The sequence below is a fragment of the Perissodus microlepis genome, chromosome 12, assembly GCF_051167445.1.
Source record: "Perissodus microlepis isolate ML-2025 ecotype Zambia chromosome 12, ASM5116744v1, whole genome shotgun sequence".
Lineage (NCBI taxonomy): Eukaryota > Metazoa > Chordata > Actinopteri > Cichliformes > Cichlidae > Perissodus > Perissodus microlepis.
The window spans coordinates 34,581,756-34,608,044 of record NC_140472.1 but is presented as its reverse complement, the minus strand read 5'-3'; the positions used below and the strand labels follow the sequence as shown (position 1 = coordinate 34,608,044).

General features: G+C 39.9%; 1 protein-coding gene across 5 annotated transcripts in view; it reads right to left on the bottom strand.

Moving 5' to 3' along the window:
• Positions 1-4,462: 4,462 nt before the first annotated feature.
• Positions 4,463-26,289, bottom strand: part of slc4a4a (solute carrier family 4 member 4a) — a 67,028-nt gene continuing 45,201 nt past the window's right edge. For 4 of the 5 annotated variants that reach the window (XM_084947536.1, XM_084947537.1, XM_084947534.1 and 1 more), the window contains 16 exons: positions 25,646-25,753; positions 25,330-25,504; positions 25,107-25,240; positions 24,271-24,545; positions 22,990-23,060; positions 22,469-22,654; positions 22,234-22,347; positions 21,608-21,769; positions 19,134-19,312; positions 17,503-17,575; positions 15,659-15,727; positions 14,739-14,912; positions 12,698-12,859; positions 11,696-11,789; positions 10,726-10,805; positions 7,252-7,365 (listed from right to left, as the gene is read on the bottom strand). In XM_084947536.1, the coding sequence (XP_084803662.1) occupies positions 10,762-10,805; positions 11,696-11,789; positions 12,698-12,859; positions 14,739-14,912; positions 15,659-15,727; positions 17,503-17,575; positions 19,134-19,312; positions 21,608-21,769; positions 22,234-22,347; positions 22,469-22,654; positions 22,990-23,060; positions 24,271-24,545; positions 25,107-25,240; positions 25,330-25,504; positions 25,646-25,753 (2,020 nt within the window). In that variant the 3' untranslated portion in view covers positions 7,252-7,365; positions 10,726-10,761. Of the gene's footprint in view, positions 7,366-10,725; positions 10,806-11,695; positions 11,790-12,697; positions 12,860-14,738; positions 14,913-15,658; positions 15,728-17,502; positions 17,576-19,133; positions 19,313-21,607; positions 21,770-22,233; positions 22,348-22,468; positions 22,655-22,989; positions 23,061-24,270; positions 24,546-25,106; positions 25,241-25,329; positions 25,505-25,645; positions 25,754-26,289 lie in introns of all 5 variants that reach the window. The other variant, XM_084947538.1, reaches the window with a different exon arrangement.

Below are 26,289 nucleotides of genomic sequence, written 5' to 3'. Positions count from 1 at the left end.
GTGATGGGAATAACGGCGTTACTTTTTTCAGTAACGAGTAATCTAATTACTATTTCTATCGTTACAACGCCGTTACCGTTACTAACAAGAAAATGCGGTCGCGTTACTATTTTTCAACAAACAGACGGTTGAAGTTGTCTTCAGGTTACCGCATCTTATATCAGCTGCGCGGAAGTTGCTGTCTATGTAAGTAATCTGGGCGCTACAGCTACAGCTTGCTAAGAGGCAAAACGATCGCATGAGTGCTGCTGTTTGACTGAGGAAGAATAAAGTAGTCGTGGTAAGCCGATCACATGACCACTTAGAGACAAAGCAACAAGGTGATATTTACCAGTTTATAAATTGTGTTGATAGGCCACGTAAAACCAGAGTCATGATAAACAAGATATACGCGGCGTTTTTTCCTCAATAGTTTCGTCACGTTTACTGTCTAAGGACAGCGCAGCGAGACCTCTCTGCTTATGAGCAAAAAACAGCCCTTTCGTGTTGATGGAAAAATGCACCATGTCGACCAATCAAAAAATGATATGGCAACATGACATTTGTTTGGAAGTTTTAGGAGTGACGTGTTGTCTTGTGTAGTTAGCGTGTGGTGTTGTGGATAGTTTTGTGTTGTGTGTCAGAACAATGAGGCGACTGCTGTCTCCAGGTAGAAACAGGAGTGATACACCTGCTGCTGTCAGACCTGCAGGTATCAGGCTGTGATGTTGTTTGCAAAACTTGTGCATATAATTTTAAAATTGTCAATTTATATTTGCATTTAAAGTTATGAAATATGATCCAATAAACATGTTTGTGGTTGTTACAGTAAAAAATATAACTTTTTCTATTCGGATTTTATGTTTTTTGTCTGATTTTAGATCAATTGTGTTAGTACAGTATGTCAAAATGAAAACATAGCTGTAAATTCAGACACGTGAGGTTGTGCTGAAAAGAATGATACCAAACAAGGCAAAGGAAATAGTTTTTAAAGGTGAAATGTAGAGGAAACATCAAAAGTAGTCAATTATACCCTGGACCAGGGGCGATTCTAGGATCAGAGCTTTGGGGGTGCTGAGCACCCAGAGAGCTGCTCAGCCAGCCAAGGTAAACTTTACTCGTCACGATGAGACTTCTTCCCCGTGTCTGTCAGTCCCTGCATCCTTAAATGTCTGTTTCCTTTCTCTGTCTCCTTGGTGCATTTAAACCCCTGTTCCTCCCTGTCCTCGTCATCTGTTGTCTTCGTCTCCGTTATCAGTCATCATAATTTTACCATCTCTGTGCAAGTCTGCAAATTTCTTTATTAAATCATAAGATTCTTAAATTCATCAAGTCTCTCTGTGCCTGGGTCCTCACCACAAAACATGACATCACTGTTTTGTGCATTTTAACAAAATTTAATCCCCACATTTGTGAAAGAAAAGCAAAACACTTCTTTGAAAAGTCTGTAACAAAACCATCAAATCTGATAAAGGTTTAAATGCTGCAAAAGAAGAATTTAATCTCCTTAATTACTGCGGGAGAATAATGAATGATGCTCAAAGTGAGTAAAAAGTAAACTGAGTAAGAAATCATTGGGGGTGCTTTGATTCATTTTTGGGGTGCTGAAGTACCCCCTGCTCTTTCCAGGCATTTCCAGTATGAAAATACCTGTAGTGTGTGAAGTGTGAAGGAAATTAACTAATAAATACTAACTCTGATATAGTGCCAGTGCTAGTAGATACTGAGATTTCAAACTGTGACCTGTTGGTTTCTGTCTGATCTGCACAGTTTTTGCCGTCACACCATGACCAGGTTTGTGATAAAGTTACTGTTACATCCATGTTTGCTGGGCTGATGTGAGCACTTTCTAGAAATGTCCTCTTTCATCTGAAAGAAGGTTCATGTCAAGCTATGATTTAAGTCTATTAATCTATTCATTTAATGGACTTTTTCCTGTCTCTTTCACTTGGCAGCACACTACCACAATTGCTCACCCAGCAATTTAACATAAATTATAGTCTTCAGCTACAAGTCTTGTCAGAATAAGTCTAGCTGTATTTTTTACCTATTTTCCCTTCAACCTACTTCCAGCTGAATGCAGCTTCATCCTCACCGGTGCTTTTTATCTCTACCACAGCTCTTTATAGCCCCCTAGTGGAAACAGTGAGCAGTTACCTTTTTATAACCTCTGACACAGTATCAAAGTTGACGTGAAATCATGCTTTTCATGTAATTCTGTAATTATCTCTGCATGTCTGCTAATGAACTGGAATGCCCTGATTACATGGGAGAGCAGGAATCACACATTGCTGATTAGTGCTTTGTTTTGATGGTGTTTCTAAATGCTGATGTGGTGGATAAGCTGCAGCGCCTCTTACACTCTGTGTAGAATAATTAGCTGACATCTGAGAGCACTTTTGGCCTTTTGTTACAGAACCAGCGGGAGCTTCGAAGCTGCTCTGAAAATGACCTGCAGATATTTTAAACTGTAGCTGAAGTGACAGAATAGAATAGCCCTCTATTGTCATCGTACATGAACAATGACATTATGTTGTTGTTTACGGTCAGAAGACAGTTTTGGAAGAAGACAGAGCAAAGACAGGCTGTGGAAGAGAGCCAGAGATTGATAACAACTAATGGTTAGATGCAGAGTGGTGTGTAAACACATGGTGAGCAAAAAGGTGAGTGAAGAAGCATCTCTTCTTCTGCATCTTCCTGTGCTGATTGGGTCTTTTTACACTTTTCAGTATTGTTCTCTTGTCAGCACATACTGTTTTGAACTTTGATAACTAAGAAAAACTGTACCACCAAGTGCAGTATTTACAGTATTATGAAACTTTTAAATTAGATAGCCAACAACTACTACTAAGCCTTCAAAAGTAGACACACACACACACACACACACACACACACACACTGCTCTTTTATTGAAACATCTGTACTATATGTCTGTGAAGGTTCTCAGTCATCCAGGTCATCGTAGTCAAAGGAGCTTGTAAAGAAAAGCGTCTGGACTTCTTTAAGTAGCTTGAAGACGTTTCACCTCTCATCCGAGAAGCTTCTTCAGTTCTAAGGTCAAATGGTGGAGAGTCCCAGATATAAACCCAGTGGGAGTTTCCCCCCACAGAGGGACAAAAGGACCCCCTGATGATCCTCTAATCACATGAGCCAAGGTGTGAAAGCGGGTGTGGGTCCCAATCAGCCAGGGTTTCAGGTGAGCTCATTGTGAAACCTGGCCCCACCTTATCATGTGATTTCCTGAGGTCAGATGTCCCAGGATGTGAGTGGGCGTTAAGGCGTCTGGGGAGGGAACTCAAAACTGGATTATAGATGGCAGACAGTTGGTGTCGTAAACCCCCGCCTCTGTTCAAAGATGGTCGCTCACAGTGGACATAGATGCTTCTTTCACTCCTCTTTCAAACCATCTGTCCTCTCTGTCCAAAATGTGAACATTGGTATCCTCGAAAGAGTGACCTTTGACCTTTAGATGCAGATGGACTGCTGAGTCTTGTCCTGTGCAGGTGGCTCTTCTGTGTTGTGCCATGCGCTTGTGAAGTGGCTGTTTGGTCTCTCCGATGTAGAGGTCTGGGCATTCCTCGCTGCACTGTACAGCATACACCACATTGTTAAGTCTGTGTTTTGGAGTTTTGTCTTTCGGGTGAACCAGTTTCTGTCTGAGTGTGTTACAACGCCATTACCGTTACTAACAAGAAAACGCGGTTGCGTTACTATTTTTGTGTGTTGCTGGGTCTGAAAGGCACCAGGATGTCATGCTTGGAGAAAACTCTCCTGAGTTTTTTCTGATACACCGGCTACATAGGGGATGACAATGTTGTTGCGTCTGTCCTTCTTATCCTCCCTCGCTGGTGTCTGATCTTCTTTTCTGTGCTATAGTATTCAGTACCGTTCAGCTGACAGTAGAGGGAGTTACATAATCAGTAATGGTGAGTAAAATCAAAAACCTGTGCAAAGAGGACCCGTCCAGCACCATCATATCATATATATTTTTACAGACTATTATTTTAAGGTGTTTTCTAGTGAGTGCTTTAAGTCTGCCAGCTTCTTGGTGCATTGCATTATGGGGGATATAGTCCATGAGCACTTGTAATTCAAGTAAATTTACATGTCTAACTGATGAATGTCCTTGAACTTTTTATGTGTCTTAAAGAGATTAAAAGAGATTTTTTTAACTAATGTTCAAAAGGCAAAAATGCAAAATCATTAATTGTCCATCAATCAGTAACCACTCACCTCAGACTTTTTTTATCCAGAGTAAAAGTGGTTTCTGATGATTGTTCTGAAGGAAGGTTTAAAGTGCAGTGACTCAGTTATTCAGGTTTCACTTGTTTGTTAAATCACAAAATAGTGACTTAAATTTACTTTAACATAAATAATCCTCAAATAGTTTCAGTTCATAAATGTGACATTAAATTTAATTATGCTGGCTTTTTAATATGGAACACTTTAATTATCCCCAACATCAGACTGACGAGCACTCGAGTGCTGTTTGATAATTCTCTTTATTTCCAATATACATTTCATTTGAAAAATATAAATTCTAAAATAAACAATTTCACCTATTCTAAAAAGTCACAAAATGTTAATAATAATAAAAAAAATTGCATCAGTATTCCGAACACTAGGATTAACAGAAGATTTTCACGTCGTGTTGTAGGTTTTTGTCCGACACACTTACACAGAATCACACTTTAAACGAACCACTCCCCACAGAAGATGTCCCGGGCGCTGACTCACATTCGTTTCCACTCGCCGCTGCTGACAGCTGTAAATACTGAGGTGGAATATTAAGTATGTCGTGACTCTTATCTGCGTGAATTACAGAGGAAGAGGAGGGCGTGTTTATTCACGTCTTTGAAATCTCTACCGTGGCGATCCGTGCAGAGGCCCGGTGGTTTCAAATTTAAATGAAAAAAGTGAGAAAGTGCTTCAGTGCACCCATTAGAGTTTCAGTGGGGAGATGGTGTAGATCGCTGTACTGGAGTTAAAAGATAACCGTGGGTTATTTTTAACCTTTTAATGTGGGTCATGCCAACTTTGAGCTCCATCTTCACCACAGAAACAAAACAAAACAAAAACAGCATGTAAAAGCTTTTTGTGTCTATTGTTTGGATCAAACTGCAAGAGAGTGTCGTTCAACATTTAAAGTGGCTCTTTTGTTCAGTCTTTTTTTTTTTCTTTGCTTATGAGAGTCATCATGAACTGAGGGGCTACAGTAATGACTACTGTAAGATAAATATGCATTATTTATCTTACCGTGCAAAGGTAATCTGTATTCCCCAGGAATAAGTATGTTAAAGATGCACAGGGTCTACATCCACCTGTATGTCCTGCTATCTGATGGAGTTATTAACATAAGAAAATATAAATTTTGATGGGAAATTATATAACAAAGCTGCTAAAGTAAAATGCATGTCAGGTGAAAGTGGGTGTACAGCAGCTCTTTTTACTTAATTACCTGTACGAGGAGCAGAGCACTTTGCTTTCAGTTGTTTCAGTGAGATGCTTACTGCAGTTTGGGGGAAATTGTAAAATGTTTTTGCACTGAAGAAAAGAACATTTTTCTTTGTATATACCAAGAAACCTGCAGCTGATGCATAATGGGTCAGCTACAATTTTTTGTTTTTTCAAACAACCTTTGGAGCTTGTATTTCTCTAAATACAACTTCTGTTTCCTGCCTGATTACTACAACAGAAGTGAAGAGTTCAAAGTTAGCACGACCCACACAGCAGCCACATACATGTAATATAAGTTCACATAAACCTGAATTATCCTTTATAACTGGCCAAAAACAGACGAGCAGTCAGAGAGATGCACGTGGTCATTCTGTGGGAAACAGTCTGAAGTTAAAACATTGGAGCAAATATGGAGTTTGTGCATCTTCTGCCTCACTGACATGATGTTTTAACAACTGTTTAAAGGATGTGTGTGGGTTAAACATAACACTCACATGCCCTGTTCTTCCCCTCTATAGTGGCTATAACAGGACAATTTTTATTATGGGGGCCAAAATTAAAATGCTTTGCCTGGTAATTAGAAATTTGAGTTAGAGTGAAGAAAACTGAGTCAAACACTGACCAGCAATCAGAGATTCAAAGACATGTTTGACAGCTGACGTGCGCACGGGTCTTTGTGTGGATTTGAAGAAGATAGGATTGCATAACAACGACCAATAAGTCTCTGAATTTAAGCACAGATGGCATGTGACCGTTGTATTACAGCCCAAACACGTCCTTATTAAAAACTCATGAGATCACACGTCTTCACATCATCAGATAATTCCAAAAACAGCTGAGAAAAACAAAAAAAACGAACTGAGCTCGCGTGGATTTGATTCCTGTCTCCTCTTTTTCACATTGTTACTTTAAGAATCAATCTCTTATAAGCCACTTAGGTAAAGTACTTTGTGCAGCAACAATAATTATTATGATATGCATTTCTAGTTAGAGTTTAAGTTTGGCGGAGGAAAATCGGATGATTTTGTCGCTGGATTCTTTTCTACTCGAACAGAAAAAAATAAGAAATGTTACAAACACACACACAATAAAATCTTTTTTTTAAAGCAAAACAAAAGAAAATGATTTAAATTAAACGAGTAACAAAAGCAAAAGAGTAAAAGATTCAGAAAACTAGAAACTGAAGCAAGTAAAACTGCATCACAAAGTGAGAATAAAAATATTTTCCTCATCTGCACATACAAATGTGCATTGTTAATCTGCTATTAATTGACTTAAATATCTACTGTATTTCCTTCATAAGCTATGATCATAGAGTGAATCTGTGTGAATCATTTCTACAAGAGGACAGAGAGAAAATATCAAAACCCCATCAAAAATCAACACATTGCAATCATTCATGATAAGCACTGAATCTAAAACAAGAGGTAGAGCTATAAAAACATGATTTTCCTGCTACAGGAAAATGTTATTAGAATAATTCGGTTTATATAAAAACTCAGACAGATGATATTTGTATATGTTTATATAAAAAGAGCAGGGAGGGCAGTCCATGCGTGGTTAGAGTGAGCTGCAGCCTCGGTCGGTGATGCGTAGGAGTTGCATAGAAGAGTATTCAGGGGTTACCTTTGTAAGCAAAGACTAACTGTGGAGCTGTGAGAGAAACGTGGTGAGGAAAGACCATAGAGCGTGCAGCGTAATGCTTTTTCTAAAGCGTGCCGCTCTTCACAACAAAGTCTTGAAGTCATGAAGGAGATCGGAGTTAAAAGAATCACTGAAGGTCAGTAAAAAGAAAAGTTGTGCTGCAGGTTGGTGGAGATCTACAGAGATGTTTCGGATCCTCTGCTCTTCCAGTAGAAAGTGTTATCATCGTCTGGGTCCATGTCTATTCTAATCTGAGGCACAGACTTCAGCGGACTCATCTCAGGACTGAAACACAAAAATAAAATATTTTAAGTACATGTGAGCAGACGTAGTGCGTCAACTATATCATCTAGGTGTTCGGGGTCGATTAGATGAAGCTTCAGCAGACTCGCCTGCTGCATCACTTTTCACTTCAGTTTTTAGGGAGTCTTTAAATTCAGCTCTTTCTTTTCTTTGAAACAACGCAGCATCCTTCTGTTCCTAACACGTCATCCTGTCCTTATCAGTATGCAGTAGATATCCAGGAGGATTTCAAAGTTTTCCTTTTTGGGAGCAGTGTAAATATGACGAAGATCTGATAGATGCCCACCAAAAAAATCATGCTCACATCTCAAAGGTTGTACCCGGTGATTATTTGGCATTGTTGCTTAAAAACTACTTATCTTGGTTACTAGTTTATGTTTAGCTGACTTAACATTTCACATCTAGGTCACTTTATTGTGGTATTTCACTAATACCTCAGTATAGATCTGATGTTTCCTGAGGTCATCTGAGCTCAAAACAATTTGCCTTCAGTCTTAGTGGGACAGGATTACTTTAACAGCAGGGTCAGCGTAACGTCATTACTACAATAGATACCCAGGACTGATGCCAGTGATAATAATGAGCATGTAACTATTAAAATGCCTAAAATGTTTTAAAGTACAATGACATCAAAAAGCACCCAGCTAATTAACCCTAAAAGAAAACAACATTTAAAAAGAAATATATATATATATATATATTTCTTTTTAATCTGTCATGTGACCAAAGAGCACTGCGGCTGCGGACCAATTATGTCACTGGTTGTGGTTTGTTGACATCGCAGATGTCCTGTAATCGCAGCTGCTTTTCACACATTGTGGTTACAGTGCTGATGGAAGAGGATTAGTGGGACAACTGTGGGGCAGATGGGGTGATGGGAAGGCAGCTTGACCCTGCATGTGCTCACAATGCGCAGATCCTGGTCATTGTGAGAAGTTGTGGACATGATGGAAAAACATAATCTCTCTTAAGCAGCATAATCTTTGCTATAAATATTTGCACACAAACTATTCTTGTCATGCCTTTTTAAGACCGATTGTCTCCTTAAAGCTCATATCAGTGGAACACAGTGTGCATTTATCATGCAGTATAGACTTACAACATCCACACAGCAGATTGATCTGTGTTCCTAAATACACAAAAACACTACAAAATGGCCTAAGATGCAGTTTAAGATACTAATCTCTTACAAGTCACAGGCAAGTTTAAGACGAACCAGTTTAGCTCTCTTTTTTTAAATCCCGCTAACCTCACAAATCCGAGCACCAGTGGAGCCACACGCAGTTAAAGGTTTTATAGGACTACACTACGTGCACACAGCTGTTATTCAACTGGTTGCTTTTGATAATCCTGCAGGTTATGTTCCTGCAGACGTTCAATGAAGTTCAACATAGTCAGACTTTGTTAGCATTAGCTGGCTCGATAAAACCTAAAACCCCAGTCAGAGATGATGGATGTCACAATGGTGGTTATCAACTTTGTCTGCATGAGAGAAACTGTCGTGAACTGGCTGTGAAAGGACCCAAATGCAGATAACATATAACACAGCGTTATTAACTAAATGGAAAACAATACAAAACAACATGATAAGAACTAAACACATGTGGAGGCAAACAGAATAACACACAACCATGAGGGAGAACGCGACACTGGACAGAGGGAAACACGGGGCTTAAATACACAATAGGATGATGAGGGAACAGGAAACACATGGGGAACACAGCAGAGACAAATTAGACACGAGGAAGCAAAACTAAACACACTGAACATGGAACGCAAGACTTTCACAATAAAACAGGAAACGAACGCAAGACTGACACTGGAGTGGAGAAAAGGCAGATGAGAGGGAGCGAGGGAACACGAGGGAATACGAGGGAACACGAGGGAAACATGGATAAACATGATAGACAGGGGAACATGCAACGAAACATAAGGAGCGAAACAAGACACAAGGACTCACAAACAGATATAAACACAGACACAGCGGGCAAAGACACAGGGAGCTAAACAGGGAATATAGGAAACTCAAAACAGCATAACTAGGACTACTAATGAACCAGAACATAAACCATACTACAAAATATTAGCAAAACACAAGAAACTCAAAACGCTGGGTTAAAAGGACCCAGAACCACGACACAGACGTTGCAGAAATTTTGTAAATGTTTCGATTTGATCGTAACAAGCACGAGTGAAAAATTACTCAGGCTCATATATTTTACCACTCGTGGTGGTGCTGCACATTACAGCTCTCAATCTTTAACTTGTTTAAACATTTGATGTTATTCAGTGTGTTCATGTCTGACGCTTTCCCATAAAGATGGGAAAATTAGTGAAACACACTTTGTTGTTTTATATACTTTTTGCATTGCTACGGCACAGAAACTAAATCACGCAAACGGGAAAGTGTGAAAAAGTTACATATGACTTTAACTAAAACTCATACAAACAGATGAGTCTCCATGAGACTGAAAATATGGGCTAATTTTGCTTCCAAGTACACCCGTCGGGTCTGAATGCTATAGTTTGGGACCATAATTATTATGTAGCTTTAATCCTATGCATATTTGCTGAAAATAATAAAGTATTATCTGGGATAATGCAGATTCTGGAGGCATCATTGGCCATTAGAAAGCACTTTGGGTGCAAGTTGCAGCCGAGCATGGAAGATTTCAGTTTGCTGTCTTTCAAAAGGCTTAACAGTTACGTGGCAGCTTAGGTTAGCCAGCATCTACAGTCAGTTAATTCAGTTAATCTGAGTAAAACACAGACTAAGTCACAAAATTTGTTTAGGACAAACTTTATTTATCTCTAAAGTTGTGGAAAAGTAAACCAAAAACAAAATAAAATATTAGCTCACTAAAAAAGAAAAAGTCTCACTGAAGCAGCTCCTTTGTTTTACTGAAGGAAATAAAATAGAGTCAAAACTCTTTTGTGAACATAGCAGAAAAAAAGCACAGCAAAAAACTAGTATTCAGAAGCCTTTCACTTTTTAGCATACAGCATGCAAACAGCATGACAGGGCAGACAGACGAGCTGGCATATGGCGCCCAGCGCTTTGCTTCCCCTTGAGGAAAATACAGTTTAGCCATGGGTAAGCTAATTAGCCTAACTGACCTTTAAAGTTCAGGCTAGCATTACGCGTGGGGATAGTTAGCGTGCCTTCTGACCTTTTGCCATCTTTGATGCCACTGTCTTTATTAAATGCAAAAGGAAATTGGTGGAGGCTCTGTTTTGTTTCGTTGCCATTTAGTTTAGTCTGGCAGGTGAGCTGCACTGTGACAGTCTGTGGCTCTCAGCTTCCCGTCTGTACACACTCTGATATCCACACACACGTCTCACCTGGACAAGTAGTTGGCCTGGTAGAAGCGAAGCTGCTCAGCACGATGTGTGTCGTTCAAGGAATGATGAGGACTTGTCTCCTACGAAAAACCCCCAAAGAAAACAGCCATTAGCTCACAGATATCCATGTAATTTGTTAGATAGACTGTGACACACACTTTAATGTTTGACGTCCTGTGTGTGTCATAGCATCTGTAAGAGCAAAGCAGCAGGTAAAACCAGGAACACAGTGTGGATCAAAGATACTGTAATGAATACAGCAGTAAGTATAGAAACCAGTCAGTTCATTTAATGTTGTAAATGGGCATTTGTTCTAATATTAAAGGACCAGTGTGTGATACTGGGGTCATTTATTTTTCCCCATCCAGTGTGTATCATACTTTTATCTGCTTTAAAAGAGTCTTTAAAGGTTGTTCTAGTATATTTCTACACCAGCCCAGACAAAGCTCAGGAGAGGGTCTGCTGTGTTGTAGTCTATTTTATTTTATTAGGTGAAGTGATCATCAGTTTTCCTAAAACATATAATAATCAACACCCTCTGAAAAGCAGGGCTAATCAGTTAGTTCCAACCTCCAATAATTGTAATTAAGTCTACACACTAGTCCTTCAGCAAACACACATTAGTTATATATTAAGGCAAAAGTTAGAATTCAAAAAGACTTTTGTACATAAAACTAAAGTTACTGTTCAATATGTTTAAACAGGCAGGATCCACAAAGTCAGACTTAACAGCACGTAACTGAAAATGGAAACTGATGGGGGGGAAAGAAGTTAATCGAGCAGGACGAGGTAGAAAGCGAGCAGCTTTCATGCATGTTTGAAAGGAAGTAAGCACAAAGAAAGGCAAAGAAGTAAAGCGAATTTAAATATCATGCAGTTACAGACAAAAAGGCACCACATCTTTACTAAGTACAGCAAGTTAGGCAGGCGCAAGAAGTAGTTTTCTCCGGTGCTGCAGGTAGTTACTCACTGTCAGAAGCCTTATCACTTAAGAAGGGCTCCTGTTCCATCATGTCCATGGGGATTTTAATGCTGGGAATATTCTCATTGTAAGGATAGTCAGACTGTTGGAGAGAGGAAACATCATCATTGGAGACGTTCTTTTTTCTCTTCACCGGCTTGTTTCCAGCCATATCCAGTTCAGAGCTACAAGAAAATCAGTCATGAGTGAATAATTCAGAGCAGCCTGCCAGAGGGTCCAACTGGGCCCACTGCACATCTCTGCAAAGTGTAGAAATTGGAGCAAAGTCATTAATTATATTTTGAATGCAGTCCTGTTCCTGGTGTGGCAGCACGACGATGGCGTTAACACACAGGAGTAAAAATATGTGGAAATTTTAACATGTTTTTAAAGTCATGTAGACATAAAATAATATTGTCTTGTTTTTAAAACCAGTGCATATGAAGGTTTTGTACTTTTTAATACCCACTGTGATTGTAAATCATAATGTAAATGTAAGCAAACTCACTGAGGGTGAAACACACGGATACGTCACAGACTGCTCACCTGTTTTTAAAGTGACAGTTCATTAAATGTATTCAAAAGAAGGGGGTGTGGCTGTTTTTCACCTAATTTACTATGCAATCATACAGACTGGGCTGCAGGAGACTCGTTAACTAACAGTTAACTGTCCTGAGGTGCACTGTTTAGCCTTTAGTCAAAACTCTTGCGATAAGATCTCTACTCTGTGTTGCAAATATCTAAAAAGGCAAAGTGCTTGAATAAAACCCACTGCGTTCTCCGGTCTACACGGTGAAGGTATGATGATTTTTAGCATATGTCGCCTCTTAAACATTCTCATGTTCATTAACTGGAAGAACTACAACCTAAAAATGAAAGAAATGTGCATAAACCCCGAGTTAGGATGAGCTGCTGTAACAGAAAACAAACAAAAGGAGTTAAGAATGAAGAATCTCAAATAAACCTAAGAGTGAGTTAGAAATGTAAGAGATGAACATATCCCAAACTTACGTCGTCAGCGTCGCTGTCTATGCTGCCACGTTTCTTCTTTTTCTTCTTATCATCCTCTTTCTTCTTCTTGTCCTTCTCTGGGATAACATCATCCAGGAAACTGAGGTCATGCTGAGAGAACAGGTAATCCATCCCCTTTCTGACAGCGACCAGAGCGAGGATCTGATTTTGAGATCATTCGTTGACAGAAAGACGTCAGCGTTAATTCTATCGATATTTCTTTTTTAAACATGAGCTGAAATCTACGTAATTTATAAAATAAAATGATATGACATGAATGATAAATGAAGCCCACATTAACACGTCAAACCTGATTATTTCACTTTGATTCTGAAAAGTACAACAAACTTTATCGTTCAATAAAGTTTATAACAACATCCTGCAATATAACTGTTACATGAAGTACTGGGATAATCTCTGCTGATTTATCACCCAGATAAACTCAAGTCTAAGTACACAAAACAAACTTTCGAGAAACGATTTGAACGTGAACTGAAAATGCATTTCTGGTCACAACCTCTTTAATTCTGCTTTGGCGAGTGTAATGCTGAACATAGTGCCTGCTTAGCTTTAAAACAGCACAAACTCTCTGTTAATGAACTTTCCATTTAAGCTGTAAAAATGTGTTCTGATATGAAACTTTCGTCACGCCATTATGAATCTGCCCAATACCTATGTACCTAGATCAGAGTCCTTCTGCTGATGATACCTGTGATATGACTCTTACAATAATACTAAAAGGTGTTAGTATTACTCACTAATCCCACAAGGTTGATTCTGTTCATCTGGACGTTTTCAATGGGAGAAACATTTCTCATAAACAGCACATTTGCACAATGACTGAAACCAGCACCACTGAATGAACAATGTGCTGTGAGGTCAGTTCTTTGATCGTTAATATGTTAACTGTCATGAGCATTGATCAGCAACCATTGATCAAAGCCCACGGAGCATTGATCAAAGAGTTGGGGAATGGCTGCAATCACAGCATTGTAAGATGGTGACAGATGGACCCTTAGGCCCCCTCCTCGATACAATACAATACAACTTTATTTGTATAGCACATTTAAAAGACCAGCGGTACACCAAAGTGCTTTACAATAAAAACAGGAAAATTAAGACAATAAATAAAAGACTATTAACAAAGTACCACATATGTCATCAGGTTAAGGGCACTAATTATACAACAATAAAAGGGAATATAAGAACAAAGTTACTAAGAACAGATATAGCTAAAAGATAAAGTACATAAATAAGAAATTGAACCAAATATAAAACAGGGACGCTAACTAGATGGAAAAGCTATGTTGAATAAATGAGTTTTTAAATGGGATTTAAAAGATAAAACGGAGTCTGACGCACGGATAGCGATAGGAAGGTTGTTCCACAGATTCGGTGCAACCAGGGCAAAAGCACGGTCACCCCTAGATTTAAGTCTAGATCTAGGCTGAGCCAGGAGTAATTGGGCTGAAGACCTGAGGGCTCGCCCAGGGACATATAGACTAAGAAGATCGACAAGATAACGAGGGGCTAAATTATTTATAATTTTAAAGGTGAGCAACAATATTTTAAATTCAATGCGATATTTTATGGGTAGCCAATGCAACCCAATAAGAACAGGGGTGATAGAGGCATGCTTTCTAGTGCCAGTCAGAAGGCGAGCCGCAGCATTCTGGACAAGCTGAAGTCTGTCCTCAATTCAGAGATGGTCTTTCCCTTTTCATGTAAATGGCCTCCTTGACTCCCCCCTCAAACCAGCGTTCCTCCCTGTCCAGGATGTTACATCCTCATCCTTGAAAGAGTGTCCACTGGCCTGTAGGTGTAAATAGTCTGCAGAGTCCTGACCTGACGAGGTGGCTCTTCTGTGACAAAATGTTTCTCACACTGAAAACGTCCAGATGAACAGAATCAACCTTTTGGGATCCACTTACCTGGGTGATTGAGCGTGCATCAAGACATTACTCACTAATATTAATTAAAACTATACATTCTAGGATGCTGGAAACTTAATTAGCAACATCTCAATAAAAAGATGTCTCACCATGACAGGGAAGACGATGGCAGCCACGGTGGACTTGAGGATCCAGAGCAGAGCCAAGCAAAGGATTTGCATAAAAGTGAAGAGGTGGACCTTCCGAAGAGGAACGTGTCGCAGGTAAACCAGGTCCGGCTGGTGCTTCGCCGGCATTAGAAGCAGCTTAAGACGATCCATGAACTACAGAGAGACCGTGGTACCAATTAATATGACAGAGCTTCAGTAACCATCACTGCTTTTCACTGCAACTAAAGTAAAGGAAACTATCAAAGTCCTTATTCTGAGACTTTCATTGATATCGGCTGCCGAAGGTACCCAGGCATCATTTGCAGCATGTTTTGATTTTTTATGTTTAAGCGTGAAGACTCAGCCAATCATTTCCAGCTGGTATCCTTAAATTTACAGCATAATGCAGTTTATCCTACACAAGTGCTGAGTGACTACCTCAAAGGGGGGAAAAGCAGCAAGGCAGCTTGAGTTTCTCTGACTCTGAGCACATCTGTCTGTGCTGATGCACAGATGGTCTTCTATCCAAAGAGCCTCTGCACCTATGGTGTCACAGGCTTGCTTCTCTAACATGAAGGAAACCAGAACAAACATGCAGCAGCTCTGACGCAACAAGCATAACATTACATGTGCTACTTCAAAGCTGGACCATCCTCCACGCTCCCCTTGCCAACTCAGCGCTTCCTGTGTCTGTTTTTACCATTTAACCGTCCATTTCTTAAAAGGAAATGGACGGTTAAGCAGCTGGGTTAGAATTTCCCCCCCATATTTTCCCTGGGTTCAAAGTGCGACCAGTCTAATTTGTGGAAATATGGTAATTGTAGTTGTTTTTTTGTTGCTGCTGTTTTGTTTTTTGACATCAGTTTCTCTTTAGTCAAATTTTTCCGTGGCTTGTTTTTTTTAAAAAATTAAAATGATACCTGCACTCCATTGAGAGAAGCGACCCCCATGTACAAGAAGACTCCATACAGCACAGGCATGGGGATGAACTAGGTAAAGGGAAAAAGAAGAATGCACATCACAGATGATACTTAGATCCTGGTTTGTTAGGAAACACAGAATATGTAAAGGTTAGTGAGCAAAACGAAACCACTCAAATTTGTGTGATTTGTTCCGAATTTGTGGAGTCGCCTATGAGTTGTGTAGTGCTCTCAAAGAGTCCCACAACAGCGTGTGGACTGTTGTGTATCACAGCTCCAAAAAGAGAAGTCGTATTACTCCACAGCTGTCGACAGTCGCAGGAAAGAAGAGCAGCTGAATGTCGCTTAAAAGTATAAAATTACTTACACACCGTCTGTGCTGCAAAGGGAACCAATGACAGCTTTTTGAACCCAGCTTTCAAAGGTTGAATTTAAAATATGAGGTGAGAGTAAGTATATCTAATCTTTGTAATCTACTGATAGATGGGCTGATTTGTATAAATCGAGGGAAAGCTGCATATGAAACTCTCTCAAGGAACTTGGCATGTGTTCGGCATGCAAAAGTCTTTGGGTTGTAAAGTTTGTGAACATTTATGAAAGTTTGTGAGAGAGTCTGGCCTCTCGGTGGCCGAAGATCAAAGTTAATGGCGCTGCTGTAAAAGTCATTGAGAGACAACTGACGTCTAGAAGGATTTAAAAAAAATTTCCACTGATCTTTGACTTCATCCACATAAGTATTTATTGTGTGTGTGTGTGTGTTAATTTTTATTGTATTGAGCGATCTTCTTTTGAACTGAGAGAACTGGACCTCAATGTCATTTCTCAGCGCCTTGTTGCTGCAGGGACGATAAAGATTCTGATAAGATAGCAGCTTATCAGTAATCAGTGAGTGTATTTATTATGCAGGTTTATGGGCAGCCTGATAAAGAAATCCGTTTATTCTTTTAAATTTAATTTGACCAATGAAAACTATGTTAAAAAGCAGAGAAGTCTGATTAAATAGTACAGATCCTCTTCATAATAATATGACCCACCGGCCATATTAGACAAACTATTACCACTTTATTGTGTTCTCACTTCATTTCAAGTTTAAGTCGTTGCATTTTGATGCAGATTTGAAAAGTCACGTAAAAGCAACTGGAATTCAAACACATTAAACTGAAATGGGACATATTAGCTAATCGTGTCTGTGAGGGCTCTCAGTGATCCAGGTCATCGTAGCCTAAGGAGGTTGGAAAGAGGGTCCCAGATGACACCTTGGCTCATGTGATTAGGTAGAGGATCAATAAGGGGTCCATCACCCTGTTGGGGACACTCCCATAGGGCTTAAAATCTGGGACTCTCCACCAGTTGCTCTTAGAACTGAAGAAGCTTCTCGGATGAAACATCTTTAAGAAACCTAAAGAAGTCCAGATGCTTTTCTTTCCAAGCTCCTTAGACATTAGCTGTGGGTTTTTTTTGCATTTTTTGCAGGAGCAAAATGTGAATTAGCATGGCTTTTGTTCAGAGATGGCGATGAAGCCAAGTTACACTGCCTTTATATTGTTTAACTTTGTGCAGTATAACTAAAGAGAGCTTTTTAGCATTTTTGTAAATCACATTTAAGCAGTACTTGCATTGTATGTCTCTAGATCGATTAAAAATGTATTGTTGTTTGTTGATTTCTAGTCAGAGGCTTAAAAATAAATTCAAACTCCTCCCCAGAGCTGTTACCAACATGGCCGGTACGTGGTAAGACCTGCTTCTAGAAGGACATTGATTAAACTCATAAACCGTTTAACTGGCATGCCAAGTTAACAAATCAATCACAAGACAAGAAATAAAATCAATATCCGATTGATCACCTTTAAAACTGGAGCCATAAACACAGACAGCCCTGTGAGGATGAACACGCACACACCCGTGACCCTCTGCTCTCTGCAAAAAGACAGAAAAATACATTTTACACAAGAACAAAACTGCAGCGTCTGAGCTGTCTGCTTGCTATAAAGTCATGATCTGCAGCAGCCTGGCAGTCAGTTGCCAATTCGTAAATTAGTTTAGCCAAGAAAAAGAAAACAGCACCAGTGTTTGCAGAGGGTTCAGAGTTAGTGTGGATGTTTTGGTGTTACGGTTTGTTAGCTCAGCTTACAGCTGACACATCAGGAGGCCGGGGAGGACGTCAGACATGAAAACAATCAAAAGCCCCGTAAAACTAAAATGAACACAAAGGAAGAACCAGGCAAGATGCTGAAAATAAAATATGTTAATACTGCCAATAAAACAGCTTAATTTAAATACAGATAATCATTAAAAACCTGAGATGATGAGAAAAAAAAGAACATTTGTTAAAGTTGTCTCACGCTGCTTTTTCTGAAATATTTATTGAGACCAAACACTGAATGAACAATATTGACCAGCTAGGATCAACAAGCCAACAGCAATAAGTGTTTATTGATTATGATTTGAATGATAATAGTGATCGAGACACTTTGTTCAGAGATCGTGTGCACACTAAAAAACACAGACGTAACTTCCAGGTCAGAAAAATGAAGCCAGCGTTGACGTGCCTTAAGCCTGCGTTCTATCTAAAGGCCACCAGATGGCGATAGATGCGGTTGCAAAAGAAGGCTTTGGTCCTATAGCAGTTTATGGAAAAACACCCTTCTGTCATGACCTCTGTGAACATGTTGTGACGAGTTTATGGGCTCAGTCACTCGTTTGGGGTCATACCGAATAACAAATCAGAGTCTGCTTCATAAATCCTGGTAATAACATGTTTCACAATGGAGGAATACTTATCAGTTAAAGGTCATTAACAATGAGTATATGGTTTCATATTAAGAGTGATCGGCTAAAGAAATCTGAGGCTTCAAACTGCCTCCCTGATCAGCGGCCACAGCTGCAACATCTGTCATTGAGTCCTTCAACATGAATCTACCTGAAGTAGGCAGGGATGTCTTTAGCTGCTTATTTGCTAATCAGTTAATAAATTTTAAACTAAGACTAATCAGCTAATCTAACAGTAAGAAATCGAAACAAGTGTGGCTAATTTGAGCATTTCTGGCATGAACAGCCTTCTTTCCAGTGCACATGACATATATTTTGCTTCTGTGTTCATCACATCTCAAAATGATTCATTGCTGCTGCAACACTCGGGCCATTTGCAGAGCACTTCGTGTTTGAGCAGATCACAGCACGAGTCCTTCTTCATGGACCTTCCAGTTTTAACCACAATCCTTCATCTGAAAGCACTTAATTCCATTTTCAATTTAGTGCATGAAATATCTGAAAGATTCCCGAATTTTATCCATTTACTGCTCTTTGATGCATGTTGACCAAATCTAACCAAGTGATTCTGCCTCCTTCCTGGAATCTCACCTGCAGATCAGATGTAAAAGCCATTCATTTCTCACAGTCAAACTAAAACTGTCATCGGGCTGTATGTGACCACAGTCCAGAAAGGGGGCGTCTTCCTAACAAGCATTGCTCTTACCTCACACCCAGGAACTTTGGCTGCTCTCCGGGAGCCGATGTTTCAGTCTCCATCTTCAAACTGTCGATGTGAGCGATGGAGATGACGGTGGCGGCCACGTACCACGGCAGACCCATGAAGGAGCAAATTGCTAGCAGAACAGCCACCCAAAACAGATCCAGATGGTAACCTGCCCCTTTCTGGTACAGACAACAAACAAGGTCAGAGGTAACGTGTGTGTATGTTCAGGCAGTAAGCAGAGCACAGCTGCAGATACAGGCAGACCTAAAACCCTGCAAACTGCTCATTTATGGTTTGTTTGCAGAATAAGACAGAAGAACCAAAGCGATGCTCCATCATTTATTGTTTAAAGGGGCAAATTACCCTGCTGAAAGAATACTATTGGTCTACTTCAGCAGTTACTGCCTAAAAATAACAGGTAGTACTGTCGTGACATCTCTCTCACCCCTATGAGAAGAATGATGTTTAGCTCCAGTGTGAAAGGATCCAGTGTTCTAGAGCAGGGAGGCCAAACTCATTTTACATCGTGGCCCACTTTGATCTCAGGTGGGCCAGACTCGTCTTTATGTCAACATGAAGATGTTTAGAGATATTTAATATAAAAAAATTTAATTAAATACATCCTGTAATTATAAAACAGTATTGTTAATTTTTTTTACAGTGAACTCACTGTAAAAATCATCATTTCTATAGCAGATAGTGAAAACACAGGAACTTTCTTAATTGTTTGTCTAATGCTTTTTTACTTTGTTGTTATATGAAGTAGGGATGGACCGATCTGATATTACGTATCGGTATCGGACCAATACTGACCTAAATTACTGGATCGGATATTGGAGAGAAATAAAAAATGTAATCCGATCCGTTAAATATCATGAAAGCACCTTAAAAAACTTGCGACATGGCGTAACTCAGCTCATAACCGTAGCACGTCGGCGCAGTATGCGTCACCTGAAAGAGCGGCTGTGGCGTGTGAGACCTGTCGGCGGTCTGGTTGAGCATTTGGAGCCTCGCTACCAAACTGGTATTTCATCTCTGAGAAAGTTTTCCCAGAGAGAAGTAAAGCAAGTGTGTAAGTTCATCTCTGAATGTTTGTAAAGCATTTTCACGTTAAGCATAACAACCGATATATGGAGCGACTCCCTCTCTCTCTCCCTCTCCTGCTGCTACTTCAATCATGAAACTGATCAATGATCAGCTGATCGGTTTTGGTGTCGCGACTCCGGTTTCTCTTGTTTCTTTTTGACCCACTTTGCACCAGAAAGAGGAAACTAGCGGATAAACAACAGCAGCATATTTAAGCTTGATAAGCTGTTGTTAGAATTTATTTAATATTACTTTCTACACCAGGATCTTTTTCTACGTAGCTGACGGCTGGTAACTGTGCAGGGGCGGATCTAGCAAAGTTTAGCCAGGGGGGCCGATAGGGCATGAACAGGGAGAAGGGGGCACAAAGACATACTTTTCTTTCTTATTCTCATTTAAAATATCTCGCTTTTAATAAATAATTATCTGAATCTTATAACCAAAGTTTTAATATGATGTAAAATGCATAGAAGTCCATTACTGTATATAGTAACTATTAAGTCTAATAAACCCTAGTAAGCTGTAGTACTTTTTCCTTTGGGAAGGTACCATCTGTGCAGTCTGCAGTTCTGTTGAAGAAAGATGTTGAATCTATTTAAATATTGTAGAAAAATAATTGATTTCTGTGCATTTTTTTAGCACGTGCATTAAATTAAAGTTGATTATGTCGATTAAGCATCTCGAGGTTAAGGGTGGGGGGTGGTTCCATATTTTTTTTTGCTGGGAGTTTGCAACCCTGTTAGTTAGTTTGTTTAATATTTCTGCTAAGTACTCTTTAAAATACCAGAATAGGAAGGATGGAGCACGTTTACGTTTATCAGATTGATCAGTATTGCTGAACTATGAAATATTTTGGGTGCAGTATATTTTTTGCATACAGGTTTAACAGAATAGCTTTAGTGTTTTGTTTAATTTGACTATGAACTTATACAAAATGCAGCAAGATATTTAAAAAACAGTTTTATTGATTAAAACTATCCAAATTTATGATATCGGTATCGGACATAAAAAAGTGGTATCGTGCCATCTCTAGTATGAAGGGCCATGGGGGAGGTCTAATACAGAGAAAATGTGAAAATTTGTGCCCTTCTTCACATTTTCCAAAGCCGTCCGGTGCAACAAATTGGAATTTTTTGGCAGGCCAATTCTGGCCCCCAAGCCTTATGTTTGACACCCCTGTTATAATAGAGGGACTGTAGTTTGTTATGTGAAACACACTAAAAGTTCCATACATCATAAAAGAGAAACCGAATGAAAAAAAACCTCTTATGTTTGCACCTTATGAAAAGCTGTTTTTGTTGGATTTATCAGTATTTACGCAGCAACAACGTTCAGCTTTGTAAAGACGCTTCACAAAGCTCATTCTGTCAGAAGGATTTCTGACTTACCTTTAGCTTGTGCTCCTTCCTGTTGACAATCACAGCAGTAATCTGTTGGTCCATAAAGATCAGGATGGTGACCAGAAGGGCAGGAAGAGCAGACGCCAGATAAACCCACCAGGGGTTTCCTCCAAATGGGGCCACAAACCAGCCTCGGTTTGGACTTGTTGGCTATAAGGAGAGAAGACAGACACGTCAGCATGTGCTGAAAATACACAGAGTCAGTCCATGAGATTTAAATTGTACATATCCTTGCAAAGGCAAAGCTTCAGGTTTAGTACCATGTTTAAGGAGCTACAATGCCTCTACAAGCTACACTACTACTGCTACTTCCTGTCCATTAAACATGTTCATTTAAACACCAGAAAACCTTTTTTTGTTAACCTGTCCCTGAAACTGTGTTAAGGTTCATTTTGTGCATAATTAGAGTGGCTGCTTTTAGTGAAAGATGAACCCGGTACAAAGTGCTACCCCACTGTCTGTAGCCGCTTATGCCGACTGGCCATCTTTTACATACAGTCTATGATGATGACTTGCAGGACAATTTAACAAGAGTTTATTGTTGCCTCAGGTTTCATAAAGCCATACATAACTAATATGGACTTTAATTTCTCTGGGTGGAGGAGGGAACTCACTTTGAATTCACTTGGCACAAGAAGTTTAGGCGTATCAACTCCTACGAGCATATCAACACCACAGAAGATAAGAATGGCCAAGATGATGGCAAAGTCACTGATGAGTTTTCGCACCTGAATGAAAAGAAAACACAAAGAGACTCTGGAACCTGCTGATCCACAAACAGGTGGAAATTTCATTTAGTTCCTTCACACGTGGCTTGTTCAGTTAAATTAGCTCGGCACGCTGACTCACAGTGGTGGGGAAAAAGGGGCTTGTCTTGAACTTTTTTAGACACATGGAGCAGGTGTAAGTGCCAAAGAACAATATGAAGGACATGAGGGTGATGTCTGGGACAAAGTCGCAGGTTTTCCCCACCAGCTCTCCATTATACTTCAAACACTCGGTCCTGGAGAGGGACGACCACGTGGCATTCGGTGGCTGCGTGAGAGAAGCAAACAGGTTAAATAAAGTTTGAGATTAAACTTCCAGATTAAATTAAACCAAAATAGCTGCTTGAGAATTTCCGTCTTTTACAGTGTAAGAGTTTCATAAAACAGTGCCCAGAAACACAGGAGAGAAAACCGAGAGCATCAGTGTTAATGTTAGACACACTGGTGACTCTCCTGCAGAGGTTAATACAGCAAAGCACAGCGAGGGGTTTAGTCGAGAAGGTTTGGTTGCTCAGGTGACTCATCAAAAGAAACTATTAACCTGAAAATGATACACTTTAGTTTATTTCTTAAAGACCATCAAATAAAAAGAGAAAGACGCACCAGATCTGTGTTGTTCCAGAACCAGACTGAAGTACCTTCTAAAGGATCGCCAATGATGTCTGTGCTGTTTTCTGCAAGAAAACAACAAAACATGTTTCCTCTCAGCATGAGAGCTTTAATAAGTTTTACCATGGAAAAGGTTTCCAAAGTGACACGACTGAAATCTTATATGGAAAATTAATTTTAAAAGATTTGACCTCTTTATAGAGGCCATTTATGACATCTGACAATCAGCCTGGTAAACTCTGGTCAAGGTTAAGATACTTGCAGTACAGTACAAAGCTCAGCTATGACTTGTTACAGTGATTATTTTGCATTCATTGTGATACTATCTCAATATAAGTATCAGCTATCATGTTAAAGTGCCCTTGGGAACAGCCGGTGTTACCTGAGTGCATCCCAATGTCAAAGACAATTAGCAGCAATCTGCTAACAATGACCTCAACAGCTACTTCATTTCAATAATGTCCCATCTACACAGAACAGCTTGAAGCAGACGTAAGAAGTGTTCAGACAATCTGACATTGAGACATCAATACTTGTAACTTCTTGTAATCTGACACAAAGGATGCAAACGTTTTATGCATTTATGTCTGCTAGGAAACTCTAGACCAAGCTGCAGAAGAAGCAGCTACAATAAGAGGGAAAAGCATCAATACAACCTGACAGCTATGATTAGGTGTAGGATAAACTCGTTTTTATAGGTTAGCTTTTCCTTAATCTTTACCTTTGTTTTGGGCCGTAATTTGGTTGATGTCTGTGTGAACATGTGCATTTAGCTTTAATGTAATATTCAAACTGAAACACTTTATTAATCTGTGTTTTTTAAAGTGTTACACAAATAAAAAGCACAGCTGTAGCAAATCTGATTAAAGAAAATGCACATGTGTACTGCTGCCTTTGCACCATAGACCTTTAGTTATGAATGCACTGCTGGTTTACCTAACTTTATGCCAGTGGACTGGACTATCCACACAACTGTCGTTTCCTCTTTTCTATATTACACAATGCAGCATTACTGTAAGCTGAACATAGAGTTGAACAGCACCAGCTGTGTTAAATTAAACCTCTGTTCTAACTGATAATTAGACATTAAACGCATCATATTGGTTTAAAAAAAAGATCTCTGTTCTTATTCTCACAAGAAGATAAATTTCATGCATTGTTCTTAAAGATTCTGGCAAAACCTGTAACATTCAATAGCAGACCGGCTCATTGGCATGCATGGACAAAACAGACTGTACAGTGTGTAGATATGCCTTTAATTTAGTAACTACTCACCCAAGACAGTAGGAGCCATGCAGAGGCAGTCGTACTGCGTGACATATTCCATTCTGAAGTCAGGGTTGATTGGATAATGATGAGCTAATTTGATCATCTTCTTGAAGGCATCATAGATAAAGATGAAGCTGATGAGACAGGAGAAGCCCTCCTCAGTGAAGCGGGTGAAGTACTGGACCAAGTAGCTGGCATCAGTCGCCACGAGCAGCAGGCAGAAGAAAGCCGACCACAGGCCGATCCACAGGCGGAACTCCAAGTAGTCAAACTCATTATCTCTAAAAAAAATGGGGGGGGAGCCCAATGAGTCATACGATGGGACGGGGATGTGACTTTCAGAGTAAAACAACAATAGTATTATTGGAATTATAGACACTGAACACAATTTGCACAAAAACAGCACAAAAAACTGTGAATATTGTTTCTTAAAAAGTTATTGCTAATAAAGATGTAATCTGTAAAACTCAGTACAACATAAGCACAACTTATTGTGCTTTTCCTTATTTTCTGTTGAGTGCTGTTGTCATGAGGTCAGAGCAGATGTACCTAATGTGGCCGTGCAGAAAGCTCTGCACCACCTGCCCTCTACTCAAACCATTTCAAGAGACAGCAAATGAGAATCGAGCTGGATCAAACAGAGCTAAAAGCCCTTATTTTTGAATCAGCTAAGAATTGCACTGAAGCACGGTGATAAGTATAAATAAGGATCATTTTAAACTGTGTCCAAGAATAAAATGCATCGCCTTTAACTGAATCAAAAAGACACAGTGACAGCTGAGATTTTCTAAAACACAGGGCAGTAATCAGGCATCTAAAAAACAGAGAGAATGGAGACCTACCTGCTGAAGTTGAAAAGCAGCCGTTCAAACACCAAAACGGGGCCAGTGCTGCTGAGGATGATGAGAGGCTGACCACCCAGCAGACAGAAAACGCCACCAGCAATGGCTGTGCCCAGAAAACTCTCCAGCACACCCTGCACACATGTTGGAAAGCAGTCAGGGAAACGCTCACAGCGTAAATGGTGAACGCTCTTCAAACCGTCACATGGTTCAAAAGCCTGACCTGCATGTTCTCCGTAGCGTCTCCCAGCAGACCACCAAAGGTGATGGCGTTCGTTACAGTTCCCAGGTAAATAAACATAATAGCCGACAGGGCCTGAATGTGAAACGCGTCGGTGAAGTCACTGACAAAGAAAGGCGCTTTTCTCTTGATGTCAAGTTTGAGACCCCCACAAAACCTGAAACAGGACAAACCAAAAGGTGAGTCGCTGTCACTGGACAGTGTCTTTACACTCAATATTCAATATGTTAGGTAAAAACAGTACAGTGGCTCCCAACTATTGTATGCAGATGACATTGCTTTGTTCAAAGTGTCATACTTTCCCGTCTTCCTGAGCTCTTCGCCTACAGCATGTCCTCCTCCATGGCCTCCATCGTGAGGCATGTCTCCGTTCATCTGAGAGTCGCCTCCTGCATACATGTTTTTCCTGAAATACACATGAAGGCACAGATTTGTTCAGCAGCAGGAAGTCAGAGTACCTGATCCAGGTCATACAGATACTGGTATGTGCTGGGAGATCGATCGATCAGCGCTCACATAGAAGGTCGAGTTATTCTAGAGTTACTACATGCCAGCTTTATATAACCAGCTCTTTCATAATTGAACACTGTTGTCCACCTGGATGCACCTCAGTGATTTTACTCTCCTGGAACGTCTCATTTTTCCTCATTTTTCCGTCTTTTATCTACAAACGTCTTCTAATCTTGCACTGGTCCTCTGTGGATTTGTGTTAACATCTAGACAGACATATTTCCATGCTGCTGGTTATTAAATGGCTCTTTTAGACACGAGCTGCCAGAGTTAGAGCAGACTTTGGGTCACATGAAGTGTTTGTGCTGACACAGGTTTAATGAATGACCAGCACACTAATATACAGCCCCAGGTGTTTAAATCAATCAACTCTTTTGGTTTCAGATAAGATCACAGTGACAACTTCCCTCTGAACCACTAACGCTTATTTTT